This window comes from Rhinolophus ferrumequinum, chromosome 13 (assembly GCF_004115265.2).
Source record: "Rhinolophus ferrumequinum isolate MPI-CBG mRhiFer1 chromosome 13, mRhiFer1_v1.p, whole genome shotgun sequence".
Taxonomy (NCBI): domain Eukaryota; kingdom Metazoa; phylum Chordata; class Mammalia; order Chiroptera; family Rhinolophidae; genus Rhinolophus; species Rhinolophus ferrumequinum.
Window position 1 is genome coordinate 39,780,929 of NC_046296.1, and position 15,339 is coordinate 39,796,267.

Consider the following 15,339-nt stretch of genomic DNA (forward strand, 5'->3'; position numbering starts at 1 on the left):
GGCATTCTCAGAAGGCGTCCCCGATCAAAAACCATGTTCCCTATTTTTGGATAATGCTGGAATTATTTGAACAAGATGCTAAGCCTTCCGTTTTAAAGTGACTGCAAACTTATGGGTATACAGTAATCTTTTTTAAAAGGCTGGCTATTCTTCCACCCTTGTTACTCCTCAGCAATTTTGATGTCACGGACAAAAGCAAAGTCCTGTTCTCTAAATGGAGCACCTTTGTACACTGCCTACATTTGGGCTGGGACAACAGAGAAATCAATGTGCACTGCATTAAAGGTGGGGCTCACGTAGAAACACATGATAGGAAAATGAAGTCTGATGCCTTGACCCAGAGAAATGGGACGGACACCTGGACCACAGCAAAGGGCTGTAAAAAAGCCTCAAACTCCAATTACCATATTAGGCCCACAAGCGAATGCAGGTGATGTCCAGGTCAAAATACAACATGGCCTCTGCTTTTAAAAATTCAAGAGAAAGCAACGCGTCAGGTAGATCAATCCATTGGGACCAACTCCCACCCCAGGGACCAATTAAGAAAGGCCAAGTGTGGAATTCTAATGCTGCACACTTGGAATTCTTCAAACCCTGAATTCCTATTTCCTGTAGCCAGCTTATGTCAGAGAGGGAGGGAGGCAGGGACTGGAAAAGGTTTTGCTCAAAACTCCTCAGTTGGTACTTCCTGAACAATATCTTCAGACAGAAGTACAATTCTACCTGTACCGAATAATAAACACTAATTGTAGACATTTACTATAATAATGAATTACCATTTAAGAACTTGTTAGAAGCCAGACACATTTACATGTTTCATCTTTTATTACAATAACTCTACAAGGTAGCTATTATTCCCATTTTATAGATGAGAAGACTGGTACGATAATTTGGTTAAATAATTTGCCCAACATCATGCAGCCCAAATTGATATAACTAGAATTCAACCCACGACTGACTCCAAAGCCCACTGTATTGTTTTAGATTCATGAATTTGGACAAACCACCACTCAATTACATGAAGCGTGCTACAAAGCGATTCTCCACTTCTAGCAGTCCTATCAAGAAATAAACAACAGAAAATTAATGGAAAATACAACATGGAGACTAAGGTTAGGCCTCAGGATAGATTTCATTGATAACCAAGATTCAATACATCATGAGTGGCTTTGTTCAACACTTTGCTCCAAGCAAAATTCCTAGAACACAGAAAGTATTCAATATGTATTTGTTGAATGGCTAGCTGGCTACTTGGCTAGCTGGCTAGATGGATGAATAGATTAACGAATGAATGTCCATTCTATCCCCTGTCCCCTTTCTTAGAACAGCTTGTTTTGGGGTGTGTGTGTGTGTGTGTGTGTGTGTGTGTGTGTGTGTGTGTGTGTGTTTAATGAAGCAATTATCTCTGGATTGCATTCCTACTTTAATCTCACTAGTTTTCTGACTGCCCAAAATGCTAAAATTTCCAACATTTTTAACACTCTTCTTCCAATTGAGACAGGCTCCCTTCCCTGTCTATTCAGATTCCATTTTCTTCAAAGCCTGGCTCAAAATCTTACCAGGAAGACTTTGCTAACTATTAGAACCCCTAGATATCCCCCTCTCCTGTGAATTCCTACAGTTGTTCAACTTCATGGTTTCATAAAAAGCGGTTAACATTGAATCCCCCAATGGCCCACTTGAGGAAGGTCCATTGTTTTTTTAATCTAATTATAATGGTTTTCAACACATACCCACAAAACACTGGTTCTATGGTGCTAATAATTTTTTTCATAAATAAGAACATTCTATGATGATATCTTTATCATAGAAATCTGTGGTTATATATAGGGGTGTACAAGTCCCTTTGCTATAGGCCATCTGGGAGACTTGAATGTACTAACATGCATATGACTGTACCATTTCCCAACATCTCTGATCACAGCCACCTGCAAATATGCTAAGGTTCCTCCTACCCTTAGGATGACACTCTGGCAAACACGGGTCGGGTGGCGACACGCTCCAGCCTTGCTGGCTGCCTGATGATACTGGCAGCTGCCTACGATGGTTGAGAAGATCATCATTCCAGAACGTAGGGAGATGGATTCATTGACCCTGCATTCTAGAAATTCTGCTTGCTTGTTTGTTTGCTTTCAGAATATCCTTTGAGTGGCTCAGTGATATACGAAGAGGGCTCCATTTTAAGACTACATGTATTTTTGTGAGACTTGAACACTAGGCAAAGAGGCGAGCTACCAAAAATTGCTTTGTGATTTTGATCACGACAATGAAGAAATGTGAGGAGGAAACAAAAGCAGAACCTGGCAGTTTGTCAGAGGAGACAAAACTTAGCTTCATAGAGAATAATAAAGATGAAATATTATCGAGCGCTAGGTTGAGCAAAGTCAAGGCCCAGAATGCTGAAAGCCAAGTCAAGGTGCTCATTAACGGAGTTCTTATAGAGCATTGAGACTATGCTAACTCCTGCTTCACACATGTGGAGTCTAAGGCCCAGCACCACCAACTAATAGAAGTTGCCTGACTCCTCAGTCAGTAAATTTCCCAGGGGAAAATATATATATATTATTCAACCCTGAAGAGGTGAAGTCTAGGCAACCTGGCTCTGACAAGGCTTGTGATGAGCTCTGCTTCTTAGTTGTAATTTTATATACCAGTATATTTATGTTATTTCTTGATAAATATTGTGTCTCCTACTAGATTATATACTCCATGAGAGGAGAGACCAGCTCCTGGCGTGCTGCCTGGTATACAAGGTATTCAATAAGTATTTGCTAAATGGATGAAAGGATGACAGGGATAATGAGTGAACACACCACATTGTCCACTGGTTACAAGATTTCGTGGGTTCCACCTTCTTTTTTCAGCATTGTACCAGATGATGAACTTTAAAAAGGGCAGACTATAAGTCAGTCTGATTAAAGAGTGCTGCCTATTTGAGCTTCTACAAGAGAGACCCCAAAGAGGCAGACTTTGATTCAACCCACTGATGAATAAGTAGGTTGTATGAACTTCCTGAATGGTGCACAGTCTCACTGGTGAGCCACTGGGGGAAGATACTTCCTGCTCAGAGATGCTTACATCTGGCTGGGGAGAGAGGAGTGGCACCAAGAGACACTAGTCTGAAAAAACAAGCAAATCTTTTCCAGAAGGACATCAGCAAAATCAAAGACTTTTTCCCTCAATAATTAATTATGGATTCACCCACTATAAATTTTCCTAAACTCTCTTGAACCTGATTACTTTGTTACTCTGATCGACTTTTGGGGATCATTAGCTCAATGAGTTTACTGCTTCGTCGCAAATAAAGGTGACTTTTCACTAGCTTAAAAACTACCTCTCTGGGACTTCAAGGTGAGGTAGAGGAGACCAGGAGGGGGCGGGGGCAGGGGAGGTCCTCCTTTCTGCACTGGGATTTGGTAACAGGCTTGTGCCTCTCCTCTTCCTCCCAGGTGTGATATTACCGAGCTCAGTCATCTTCCTCTGCAGTTTCCATTCTGTTTAGAAGTCAGTGAGCTACAATGACAACAGTGTGTTCCCATCCACTTGGTTCTTCTGGCCACTTTACCTGGGTTCAGCCAGAAAACTGGATTTCCAACAGGTACAGCCCTGCTGATTAGCATAGTAATAGATTGTAGTTATTTAACAAGCCCATACATCCCAAGAGGAACTTTGAGAGAAATAGTTTTTGCCAAGTGTAGCTTTTATTTATGTAAAATACTGCAAGCTTGCTCTGGAGTTCTTTTAATCTAAGTGAAACCTCTGGAAGCTTTGTCTGCATATACCTCAATGAGCTCTGTGAGTTCAGGTGCTGGAATTTAAAATTTCACTTCTTGTTGCTACCAGATACACAGGGTTTTGTATCTAAAGCCTTTAAGAGAATTTAAACTTGATTTTAAACTCTGCAAAGGAAGGACAAGCGGGCCTTTTCCTTCTCCTTTCATTCCATTATCTTGCATGGGCCCTAGGCACCTAGAGGGTATATAATTCCTACTTTTAGAAACCTCAGACTTGATGGAGATGCTTCAGCTTGGTGCAAATTGCTACATGGACAAAATATAGCATTCCCTCATCAAAACATCTTTAGGGATCACACAGATTTTTATGAAGTACAATATCTTTTTTTTCTTCCTTCTTTCAACCACACAGAAAGATTGTTGGTATGGATTGCATACCATACTGGTTTTCCCAACTAGACTTCATACTCCTCAGAAGCAGGAATGATACCATATACAGCTCTTGTTTTACCAAGCCCTCAATATCTACATAGCGCTGGGAAATACACACTTGATAATGAAATGCATTCATTCACTCAACAGTATGCCAGGAACTGTTGTGGGTGCCAAGAATATAGCATTAAACAAAAACCTTTGCATTTACAGAACCTCTGTACTGGTGTTAGAGATAGACAACAAAGATTAAACAAGAAAAATATATAATATATAAGACAGAGATAAAAGCTAAAAAGCAAAATAAAGCAGGAAAGGCGTATATAAAGTGTCAAGAAGAAGGTAAAATTTTACATAAGATTGTCAGAAAAGCCCTTACTGAGAAAGTAATATTGGGAAAGACTTGAGCCATGAGGGTATCTTGGGGAGGAACATTCTATAAAGATGGAATAGCAAGTGCAAAGACTAAGGCAGGAACCTGGGGACTATTTTTAAGGGGAGTCAAGTGGGCCAATATGGCCAGAAGAGGAGTAAACAAAGAGTAACAGGCGACGGGGTCAGAGAGTTCACAACAGTAGGCCTGACCATGTTAGCCTAGGGGGATTTGTGAGCAGAATGATATGACCTGATGAAGTTGGGGAAACCAGTTAGGAGGCTGTTGAAATAATCCAGGTATGAGATGATAGGGACTTGGGCCAGAGTGGTGTTGGCAGAGGCATGGAAAGATCATCAGATCTGGGATATACTTTGAAAGTAGAGACTACAGATGGACTGGATATGAGGCATTAAGAATGGCTTCTCATGGTTTCTAGCCTGGGCAACTGGATGGATAGAGTTGCTATTTTTCGAGATGTGGAAAACTATGAGGGGGCTCAGATCAGGGAAGGGAGAAATCAGGTGTACAGTTTTGGATATAACTGAGTTTGAGTTGCCCTTTACACAATCAAATGGCAATGCCAAGAAGGCAGTCACATATACGAAGAGTTCAGAAGCTCAAGAGCAGGTATGGGCTGGAATTAGGAATTTAGAGTCAACGGCATTGAGAATGTATTTAAATCCATGAAACTAGGTGAAATTAGTATAGTAAAACCAAAACAGCAGCTCCCAAATATCCTTATTTCCAATTACTCATATGCTTCAATACATAATTAACCTTTGACTACAGTGGCCACAATTCCTAGACGTCTCAAAACAATCTCATTTCTAGTAATTCTAGTATTTCCAAAATGACAATTTGTTAAGTGTAGCTAAATTAAATTTCTTTTGAGATGATGTGAGACTTTTCACATAAATACATTCACAAATCCAGGAGAAAAATATCTTTCACGGGATCTACGTTCTGGTTTAAGATTCTAAAACTATAAATACACACAGGTGATTCTTCACATATTAATAATATTATTAGAATGCATTGCAGCCTGGGCCTTTGCTAAAAACTTTACATAGATTCCGTTCTCTTTCACAACAATCCTAAGAGGTAAGAACTATTATATTACCATATTACAGATGAAGAAATAGGTTTCTAATAAATTAAAGAAACAGATTAAGTCACATGCCCAAAGGCAGACAAGCAGTGAGTGGTAGGAAGCATCCTGTAACTAGAACTCAGAATTTCCAGGGGAAGGAACCCACTGAGAAGCTAGAGAACTGAGGGCCTCAGATATTCTCTAACTCAGCTGCTGGTCAAAAACACATAGGAGAAACAGGACAGACGGACAAGTCCTGACTGCCCCTGAGGCCTGAGGCCTGAGGCCCTTTAAATTCAGGGTCCCAAAGCCATGCAGCTATCTGGCCATGTGTGGTAGCACGGGGGAGTTGTTAAACCACCAATTATGTACCAAAGGGAGCAATATTTAATTAGAAGGTAAGTATTATAAGAGTCAGTAGGGAGTAGAGTAGCAACAGATCCACGGAACCTCAGCTGTTAGTGGACAAAGTCAGGCTTTAGGTGCATAAAAAGGGTACATGGACCACTCCCAGTCCTTCCACAGCCACTTTCCAGACCCTCCCTACCTCGTTCTATTTTGGGGATTTTCAGAGATCCTTTCAGATTTCCCTACAAAAGTCCTGAAGATATACGCCTCTGGGCAGTATATACCAAGGTGTGCCCAGGCCACCATCAGGATGACTCTTAGCAGAGGTTTGCTTAACCACCTGTGTCCTCAGGCTCCACCCAGGGCATCAGCATCTGCACCAAGAGGGCCTCTGCATTGTAAGAATCTTCCCAGGGCATTCTGGGGCTCAAAGGCAATCACAGCCCCAGAGCTTAACTTCTCCAAATGATGCATAGGCCTATCTCCCAGGGTCAGCAGGGTAGGATAATTTGGAGGAGTCCTGTCAATGGGCTATTTTAGAAATATGAAACAGAAACATTAGTGTCCCATTTCCTGCCAAACGAGACTACCCTACTGAAGGGGAATATTTTGGAGACTATGAAAAGCTAGCTTCTTGGGGTCGTGTAGAAGAATCAGCTCAGTAAAGAACCCTCTCTAGGGCCAGCCCCATGGAAGGTTTAGGGAACATAAACAAGTATAGCAGTTCAACAGTCAGGGAGCCCTTCCTAAGGCTCTGGCGTTGGTCTGTAGATTTTGCCTCCTCTTATCCCACGACAATCCCATTTTAGTACAGCTAGGTACTTTGCCTCTCACACACTTTTTTTACAGAGGGAAAAACGAAGCACAGGTTAAATAGCTCACTCAAGGTCACGAAAGTGGTTGGTGCTAGAGAAGCTGCCTGAATCCAGAGCACTGCCCTTAAGGGCTCTGCTGAACCACCTCTCAAAAGATGACTTTTTGTCATTACTGCTGTGTTATGAGCACCTCTCCTACGGGGTGAAGCAAGAGAGTGACGTGACACAAACCAAATATGTCTCCAGGCAGGGGTGGGACAACACCGGGGAACTGAGCTCAGCGTAAATTACTGAGGTGACGATAGAGCAAACTCCTGAGTGTGAGGGGACCGCCAGCTGTCCCTGGTGTGCCCCATGTACCCTCTCTGCCATCTCCTGTACCCCCCACCATCTGTCCTAAATGTAAATGTAGCTCCATCCAGCTTCTGGTTCTAACATAAATTCCCATACTTCTCGTTTACACACTTATGCTTATAAATCTTGCTTGAGGACTTACAAAGTTCTACTATAAAATTTCAGGACATCTATATGTACAAGATCTTGATACATTAATTATCTGGAGCCCTCCCCCACCTGCAATTTCTATTCTAGTCCAGCGTTTCTCAAAGCAGGATCTGATCCAAGTCTCGAGGACAGCTTGTTGAAAATGAGGACTCCTAGCACTCATCCTAAACCACAGAATGAAAATCTCTGAAAGTAGGCAGGAGGATCTATATTCTTAGTGACTCTGATGCAAACCAAAATCTGAGTAGTGTTATTATCTCTTTCTTGGAAAACTGAGCTATTCCAACAGTGTTTAATGGGCTTCTGCTTCAAGCACAAGTGAAATCTTCCCATCTCTCTGTAATAAGCTTTCTCTGAAGAACCCCCTTTGTCATCACAACTGATATATTTCTCATTATCTGGAGAATAATTAACTCCACCTGGCTTTTAAACATTTTGAAATCCACCTCAGTTTTCTAAACTCTCTCCCACACCAATGTTTCCAAAGCATGTCCCCCATATCACTAATGATTTTAAGAGGTACCTGAGGTGAATTTCTTTTTATTTAGAAGCCATGGGTTCATTTTAATGTGAATGAAGAAAAATCATAACTATCATATCCAAACCTTGGATTTCCTGAATACTGGGGCTCAAGTGGAAAGTAAAAGAATCAATGTTTTAAAACTATTAAATGAATAATAGCACAGGCAGTATTCAGATAAAAGTCTTAAATTTGGGAAACCTGATCCTGCCTGCTCCTTTCTGACAGCCACCCTCAGTTCCATGCTTCTCCAACTCTGACCACAGGCATCCTCAGCCTTTATTCCAGCTGTGTCCATGCCCATGGAACGCTGCCCCTCTTGTAAATGCCTCTTTAAATGTTACTCACATTTCACACCCAGTGCATGCCTCCTTCCAGGAACCCTCCAGATTCTTTCAGCTCTCCTAGCATACTCCCTTTTTGAATTCCTTTAATATACTCATTTAGAACCTAATTGCTATTTAAGTGTCCATCTGTATCTAGTTAGTGCCATTTCCCTAGTGAAATGGAAGCCACTTGAGAGTCACCCAGCGTCTCTTTTACCTGTGGATTAGAGTGCTCAAACTTCCCTGGTTGGGTCTGAGCAGCAAATAGGAACTCGGTGAATACATGTGAAGTCATCGTGCTACTGAATGAAATGTTTCACAGCAATGAGAGAAGCAGTTATTTCACGCCCTCCACATCCCCTTACTTCAGGCCAGATTTCTTAGTCATACCTGACAAAGGGTGTATCTCTTCATCACTGCCAGGTAAAGAGCACAGAGGCCTGAGCCTGGGGAATTCTACCCAATAGTGTGATTCTGTAGGTGTCCCATGGCTGACAGGAATGGGAAAGGTGACCTTAGTCAGCCTAGGTGCAATCTGTCTTTGTTTCCAAGGGCCAGTCACCTCAGCTGATGCATGTCCACCCTTAGGCTGAAGGAACCAGAATGCCCACAGCATCCTCTCATTGAAAACAACACTAGATGAGCAAAGAGAACCGGCTCCATTATTTGATTCATCATCCTATCACTTTAGCCTTTCTGTATCTCAAGTGTTTCAATCTAATACCTGTCATACTTAATTCACACTTGCTTTAAGGCAAAAGAGATGGTTTTGAAAGTACTTTAAATTGTCACGTACAATAAAAACATTCAGGGTTATGGGACATAGATCAACAGGGAACATAGACTGGGAGGCCGGGGGCTCAGTTCTCCCCTGGGCAAGTGGTGGACAGTAGGAGGTATGGGCCTTACAGCCACCCATCCTTCGCCTGTTATGTGACCTCAGGTACCCACTGAGCTTCTCGGGGACATAATATCCTTGTCTGTAAAACTTGCCTGTCCACGAGATGATCTCTTCTAGAGCCAAATCCAACATGAATTAGAGACCCTTACAGAATGATAACCAAGCAAGACTAATGCCCACTGCATGATTCACTGGAAGTGCTCAAAAGAGGGACTGGTGTCCCGATATGCCCCGAGTTTGGGTGGGCCCCAGGAAAGCATCAAGAGAGACACTCAGACACCTCTCCCTCCAACCAAGTCTGTTTTGTGGATAACAGCAGACCTGCTGTTCATGCTACCTGCTCTCTGCCTCCTATCCAACTCCCTCCTCTGCATACACAGCACAAATCCCCATCTCCTCATTACCACAGTCATGTTTTTCTCTTCTCCTTCCTATTCTAAACCAACAACTTCAAAACCACAGATTTTCAGTGTTAAGGTCTGGCTCTGAAATTAGTTCTCCGTTCAGCTCTCCCTCAGATACACACTGCTTTCATGAGTAAAAGGAGTAATGGCCATGTGTGGAAAGGACGTTGGGGAATGAGTGGGAACTCTGGTAGTAGGAAGGAGGCAGAGGTGTAAGGGGCATTGGTGAAATGAAATAGAATGGAATGGCCCTGTGTCCTCTGGATTCTGTAAAGATTTACCTGCTTCCCAAATTGTAAGTCACAGGTCTCCTAGGGTTGTACCTGGTGTGGTATGTTGCAGCTTCCCTGCAATCCCTGTAACCATGGTTTGGGGCAGAATACATCACAGCCCTGAGCATAAAGAGAACAAACTTTTTCTGATTTTCCCCTAAAACTCCATTGCTTAAAAAACTATGTAAGGTAATATGCCAAGGTGATTCATATGCAAACTCTGACCCTAGGACAATTATGAAGTTATTTGTTCTCAATAAATAGGTGATTCCTCTACAGCTCTCCATGAGCAGCAGATACCTCTCTTTCTGTGTAAATCAAAGAACCCTGAAAACATATACACCCAGAGCCATACCTGCTCTTAGTGGAAACATGCGACAAATCTGAAAATATAAAAATCCATTTCCTCATTTAACGCCATCCCTCCAAGAACAGCTAAAACAAGGTTGCTTCTCTCTGCTTCTCTGAGTGCCAAGGTTGAGTGCATTTGACAAGGCCTCTTTCCAAGTCCCTAATATTTTGACAATGTAATCAATTAATTCAATCTCAGACTTCGAAATGGTATGTCATTGCACAGAATCTTGAAAATTAAAACAGGGAAACAATATAACTTTAAGTAGGTTTCAAAGCACTGATTTCCAATTACAAGCAGAACCATGTTTGATGGTTACAACACTCATTCTGGATGGATGGGCAATGCATTGGGCAAAACAAGCTCAGCTAATGTTTCTTGGACCCTGGAGGGGACATCCTAGAGGAGAACACATTTTTCTTCCTGTATGTCAGAAGATGAGCTAACCACCATGCAACAGAACAGAAACGAGCTAGCTTCCTCCAGGAGGGGAAAATAAAGCAGCTCCTCACTCAGCTACGCAGGACAAAGCCAGGACGTGCAAGAAGCCTTCAGTCTAGGGCTCCACGTGCTTCTCCAAGGACAGAGGAACCCACCCACACACAATCACACACAGCCAGCCCACTACACGCCTGCGGAAGGCGCCAGGTTCTCCGCCAGCCCTCAAGCATTGGAGGATCTGTGCTCTCCCAGCTCGCAAGCTCCGGGTAGCACTCGCTGTCTGGAGGGGGCAGAGAGCCCAGACTCTCTTTCCAAGTCTCCTCTTCCCTGCTCCAGTGCCTACCTCTCCCCAACTATCAAGTAGAGTGTGCTTCTCCAAGGTAACTGTGACTTACCTACACACACACCCCAAATAGCAGGAAGTCCCTGCGCCCCACGACCAGTGCCAAGGCCTTCTGTGTCCCCTCCACCCCGACCCCACAGCCAGGCTCCTGGCTGGGAGGCGCCCGACTCACCCAATCCTCGAAGTGGCGGCTCCCGTGCTGCAGCAGCTCCTCAAACTGGATGGTGCAGTTGGCCACGAAGTCGTCGTAGCCGATGGGGGCATCGTGGAAGACCGCCAGCTCGATCTTGCGCCCGTTGCACACATCGGTGACAAACTCGTCGTGCCAGGCCGGGCTGTTGGTCTTTTGCTTAGTGGCCGTTTGGCCGATGCGCGAATCGTCCACGTTGAGGGCGATGTAGGGGTCAAGAAGGAAAGTCTGTGGCCGGGGTCCCACTGCATGGCGCAGGGACCAGGCTGTGGGCTTCAAGCTCACGGCCTCGCAGATTTTGATCTTAAGAAGGCCATTGAACACTACCATGGTCGGGGCGGGGCGTGGGGGCCGGGGTCACTCCGTCCGCCCGGTGGGCAGGATGAAGAACCGACGCCCCGGCGCTCCGAGCTGCGAGGACCCCTGGGTCCCCTCTCGCCCCACCCCACACTCTCCCTACACCTTGTAGCGTTGCGCCCTGGAGCGGGCGATTCTCAGCGAGTGCATGTATTTCCTCGCCGGGTTCCTAACGGAAAACAGGGAGGGGGGGAGAGCTGGGGAATGTCCGTGTTAGGAGCAAGTCTCTCCCCCCCTACCACCAGCAGCACCTTCAGGAGAGGAGAGGAGCTGTCGGCTCCGCTGCCAGCGGCGGGGACTGTCTCGCCGCCTCACTGGCTCTCCGGGTCCCGGCTGCGGGGAGGCGGGCGCCGCGCCCGGCGCTTACCTACCTTTCCGAAACATAATCCCCGGGAAATTTCGACTCCGGGAGGGCGAGGGGGCGGTGGGACGGGGCGGGGACGAGAACGGGGGCGCAGATTTCAACCCGGATCCTCTTCTCACACCCAGCGCCTGCCTCTGACCGCGCGGGGCGGGGGATGGAGCGAAGGATGTTCAGTCTATCCGGAGGGATGCATGTCGAGAGGAAATGGTCCTCCTCGGAGCCAAATTTTTAAAAATCCACAAGCCCCACCGCCAGGCTGGCCGCCGCCTCTTGGGCGAAGCAGCGCCGCGCCGCAGTCGGCGATCCTGAGGCGCCAGGAGCCCGGAATCTCACATCCGCGCGGGCTCGAAATCGGGGTGGCCGCCGCTCCGGCTCCGGGCGCAGGCCGGCACCCGGCGGTGCGCAGCGCGGCGGCGGGGCCGGGACTGCGACTCGGCGCGGCCCCACCTCCTGGGCGCCGGCGCCCGCCCGCCCGCCGCTCTCCTCGCGTCCCGGCTTTTGGCTGCCGCTCGCTCGCCGCCTGCCCGCCCGCTTTTCCCCCTCGGTCCCTTCTCCCTCCGTCGGTGTGCGAGCGAGTCTCCCTCCCTCTAATGCAGGAAATGCGCAAAAGACGTCAGAATGTGTGTGTGTGTGTGTGTGTGTGTGTATGTGTGTGTGCGTGTGCGTGTGTGTGTGTGTGTGTGTGTGTGTGCACGCGCGCGCGCGCTCCTGTGTTTGGGGAAATAGAAAGTTTTGCCGGTTGGGGGAGCAATACGGGAAAAGTGAGCCGAGTAGAGGACGACCGAGAGCCAGCGAGCCTGCCCTGGTGGCGGCGGCGGGCGGGGGAGCAGGGCAGGGACCCCGCGTGGGATCCCGGGGAGTGGCGGCACTGGGCCCCGGGTGCGGGTGCCTGCGGTCTTTGCTCTACACCCGAGACGAGCGGGCCGCCCATCTCTCCCGGGCTCTGTGGCCAACACTGTCTTTTATAACCGCGAGGGGGAGACGGGCGGGGGTCGCACTGCTAGAGAAGACTCGGGACCCTTCCCCAACCCCACTCTCACTCCGGCTGTAGCAGGCCAGGGCAGCCGGCCGAGTACTGGCCTGTCTGTCGGTCAATCTGGCTTGATACGCTGGGCTCCACGGTGGTGGGGGAGGGGGACAGGGAGGGCGTGCAAGGCTCGGTGTGAGTTTTTACACGTTTATTCTCTCTTCCCTTTCTTTGGGGCATTCTTCCCTTTGGGATCTGTCCCGGACTTCTCAGGCTGCGAGAACTTGTTGACAAGTGAAAGCTTAGTAGAACCCCGTCTTGGTTTGTTTATTTTTTACAAAGTAACTTCATATTTACTCTGGACCTTGTCTGTACTCTTTTGGGGGACATGACTCTGATCAGTGCGCTGACAGCGGCTGTCTTAGCTGCGGGAAAACGGGGCGCGCTCTCCATTGCGGGGGTGTGGGGGGAGTGCCTGTGTCAGTGCTAATTTCCTCCGTAACCTTTAAACTCTCTCTGGAAGCCGCCGCGGCGGCTGGTCACGTGAGGCGAGCCCTAGGCTGCTGGGGAAGAATTTCCTTCGCCAGGAGCCGGGGACCGGGAAGGCGGCAGCGCGAGGGACTGCCCCGCGCCGTGGGACGCGAACCTGGGAGGGCGGGGCGGAGAGCGCGGAGGCCCACGGCGCGGCCTGGGTTGGAAAACCCGGAGGACTGCCCCGGGAAGAGGTCATCTCCGCAACCTGTGAGCCCCACGCGGTGAGGGGGTTGGGGGTTGGGGGGGGAACAAATGGAAAAAGAAAACCTGGGTTCTCACCCGAGTGCCAAGTCAAGTCAGAGAGTCTGTAGGAATCCGTAAGCTGAGTGTTTATCTGGCGGGACCGGTTAGTGTAGACGAAAATGTAAAACCCACCACTCGATCCCTTTTTCTCAGCGGAAAAAGTTCATCACTGCCTGTGGTTTAAAGGCTTAAAGGCGAGGAAGAAAGCAGTCCCCTGTAGGATACCGAGTGCAGCACACAGGTCGCAAAAATCACCAGAGAAGTTCCAAGGTGATTGTGGCAGGTCGTCTGTCTCCTAAGGTAGTCGCTGCTCTCCGGAGCTTCCAAGTAATTTCTGGCAGCCTACTCTCACCTTGTTGAATGGGGCAGGTGGGCAAAGAGAGTGCTAAAATGTAGGTGGTTCACATAAAATGAGATGGTTCACAGAAAAAGTCAGGATATAAAAGTTATGTCCTCACTAGACCACTCCCACCAGCTGGGGCTTATATTTGAGAATCTGCCAGTTTGACAAAGCACAAGTGGGATATCTCACTGCTGTTTAATTTTTATTTATTTGATCATCAGAACTTTTTCCTCCTTGCTTTTTACTTCCACCATTCTGTCCTTAAACTTCCTCCTCCCTTCACCGGGCAAGTGATGGAACGCAATGGCGAATAGGTCTTGATCTTCTGAAAATGCATTTGGAAAGTGAGCCAGCACTATACTGAGATGAGTGAGAGATACCTGACAAAGAGACAAAATTTAAAGGGTACCAATAAACTCGGTAATCAAGACAAATAATATTTGAATGCAGTATTTTGAAAAAAAACAAAATGTAAAAATCCAGCATGAACATACCCAAATTTTAAATAATTTTAAATATTGCATTAAAATATTATTTATGTTACTAAGTTTTTCGACACCCCTGAAATTTTGTACCCAAAATAAGTCGTTCATTTGACTCTCCCTAACCCTGGCCCTGTTGGGAAGTCTGGAAAAGCAAGTATTTCTGAAGTTAGGGATCTTTGCAGTAATCTGTAACATAAATCTGAGACTTACCATGCAGAAGGATTGAAAAATATTGGCCAAAATCCTTCCTCTTTAGTTTGTTAAACAGGAAATAAGTTTACATCTATGGACACGCTGAGCTTATTTTTTGCATATCATATCCCCCCTTCCCAGGCAAGACTCCCTCCCCGCCCAAGTATATTAAATAGAACCTGTTGCCATCGCCATGAGTGGGCATTCTTAAAACCCATAACCTACAAACTTCCAATGCCATTTTCTTGCAACCCGAGTAAGGTCTCAGGCAGGCTGTTAGTTACACATGTGCGAAATCAGACTGCAATTCTCAGGTGCAACCAAAACCAGTGTGACTTCTCTTTCAATAACAAGTCTTTCTGTCTGGGGCGGAGGGGAGGTAGGGGAACTGAAAACCGGCCCAACTGCCTATTTTGTATTGGATGAAAATTTAAATAAAAAGAGAGAATGCTGGTACTCTACATGCAAACATTGCTGATTTCCTGCCCTTATTACATCCTGATTTCTAAATAGATCTGTTGCCTCCCTACTCTCAAACTTGGCTGAATGAAAATATGTATGTATTCTCCAGGAGTACCATGGAACTACCAGATGTGAGCTTGTTTAGGGGAGAACCTGTATATTTCCCCGGGAGGGGACTGGTCTAAAATAACTCTGCTCCAGATTTCTTGTGAAAAGAAAAAGAAGCCTTTGCAGGGAAGAAGGTTTAAAATGTAAAATTCAAATCAATAATTATTGTCTATTTTATCCTTCTTTTGGCCCCTGCATATAGTCCCTAAAGACAGGACTGCCATTGATGTAGACAT

The 15,339-nt window shown here is 46.2% G+C and overlaps 1 protein-coding gene across 3 annotated transcripts in view; it reads right to left on the reverse strand.

Annotated features, from left to right (window-relative positions):
- Nucleotides 1–12,197, reverse strand: part of PRKCE (protein kinase C epsilon) — a 467,029-nt gene extending 454,832 nt beyond the window's left edge. Inside the window, exons 1-2 of one of the 3 annotated variants that reach the window (XM_033124969.1) lie at nucleotides 11,777–12,197; nucleotides 11,031–11,574 (exon numbers count right to left, since the gene is read on the reverse strand). In XM_033124969.1, coding sequence (XP_032980860.1) covers nucleotides 11,031–11,378 — 348 coding nt within the window. In that variant the 5' untranslated portion in view covers nucleotides 11,379–11,574; nucleotides 11,777–12,197. Of the gene's footprint in view, nucleotides 1–11,030 lie in introns of all 3 variants that reach the window. The other 2 variants (XM_033124970.1, XM_033124971.1) reach the window with 2 other exon arrangements.
- Nucleotides 12,198–15,339: the final 3,142 nt, after the last annotated feature.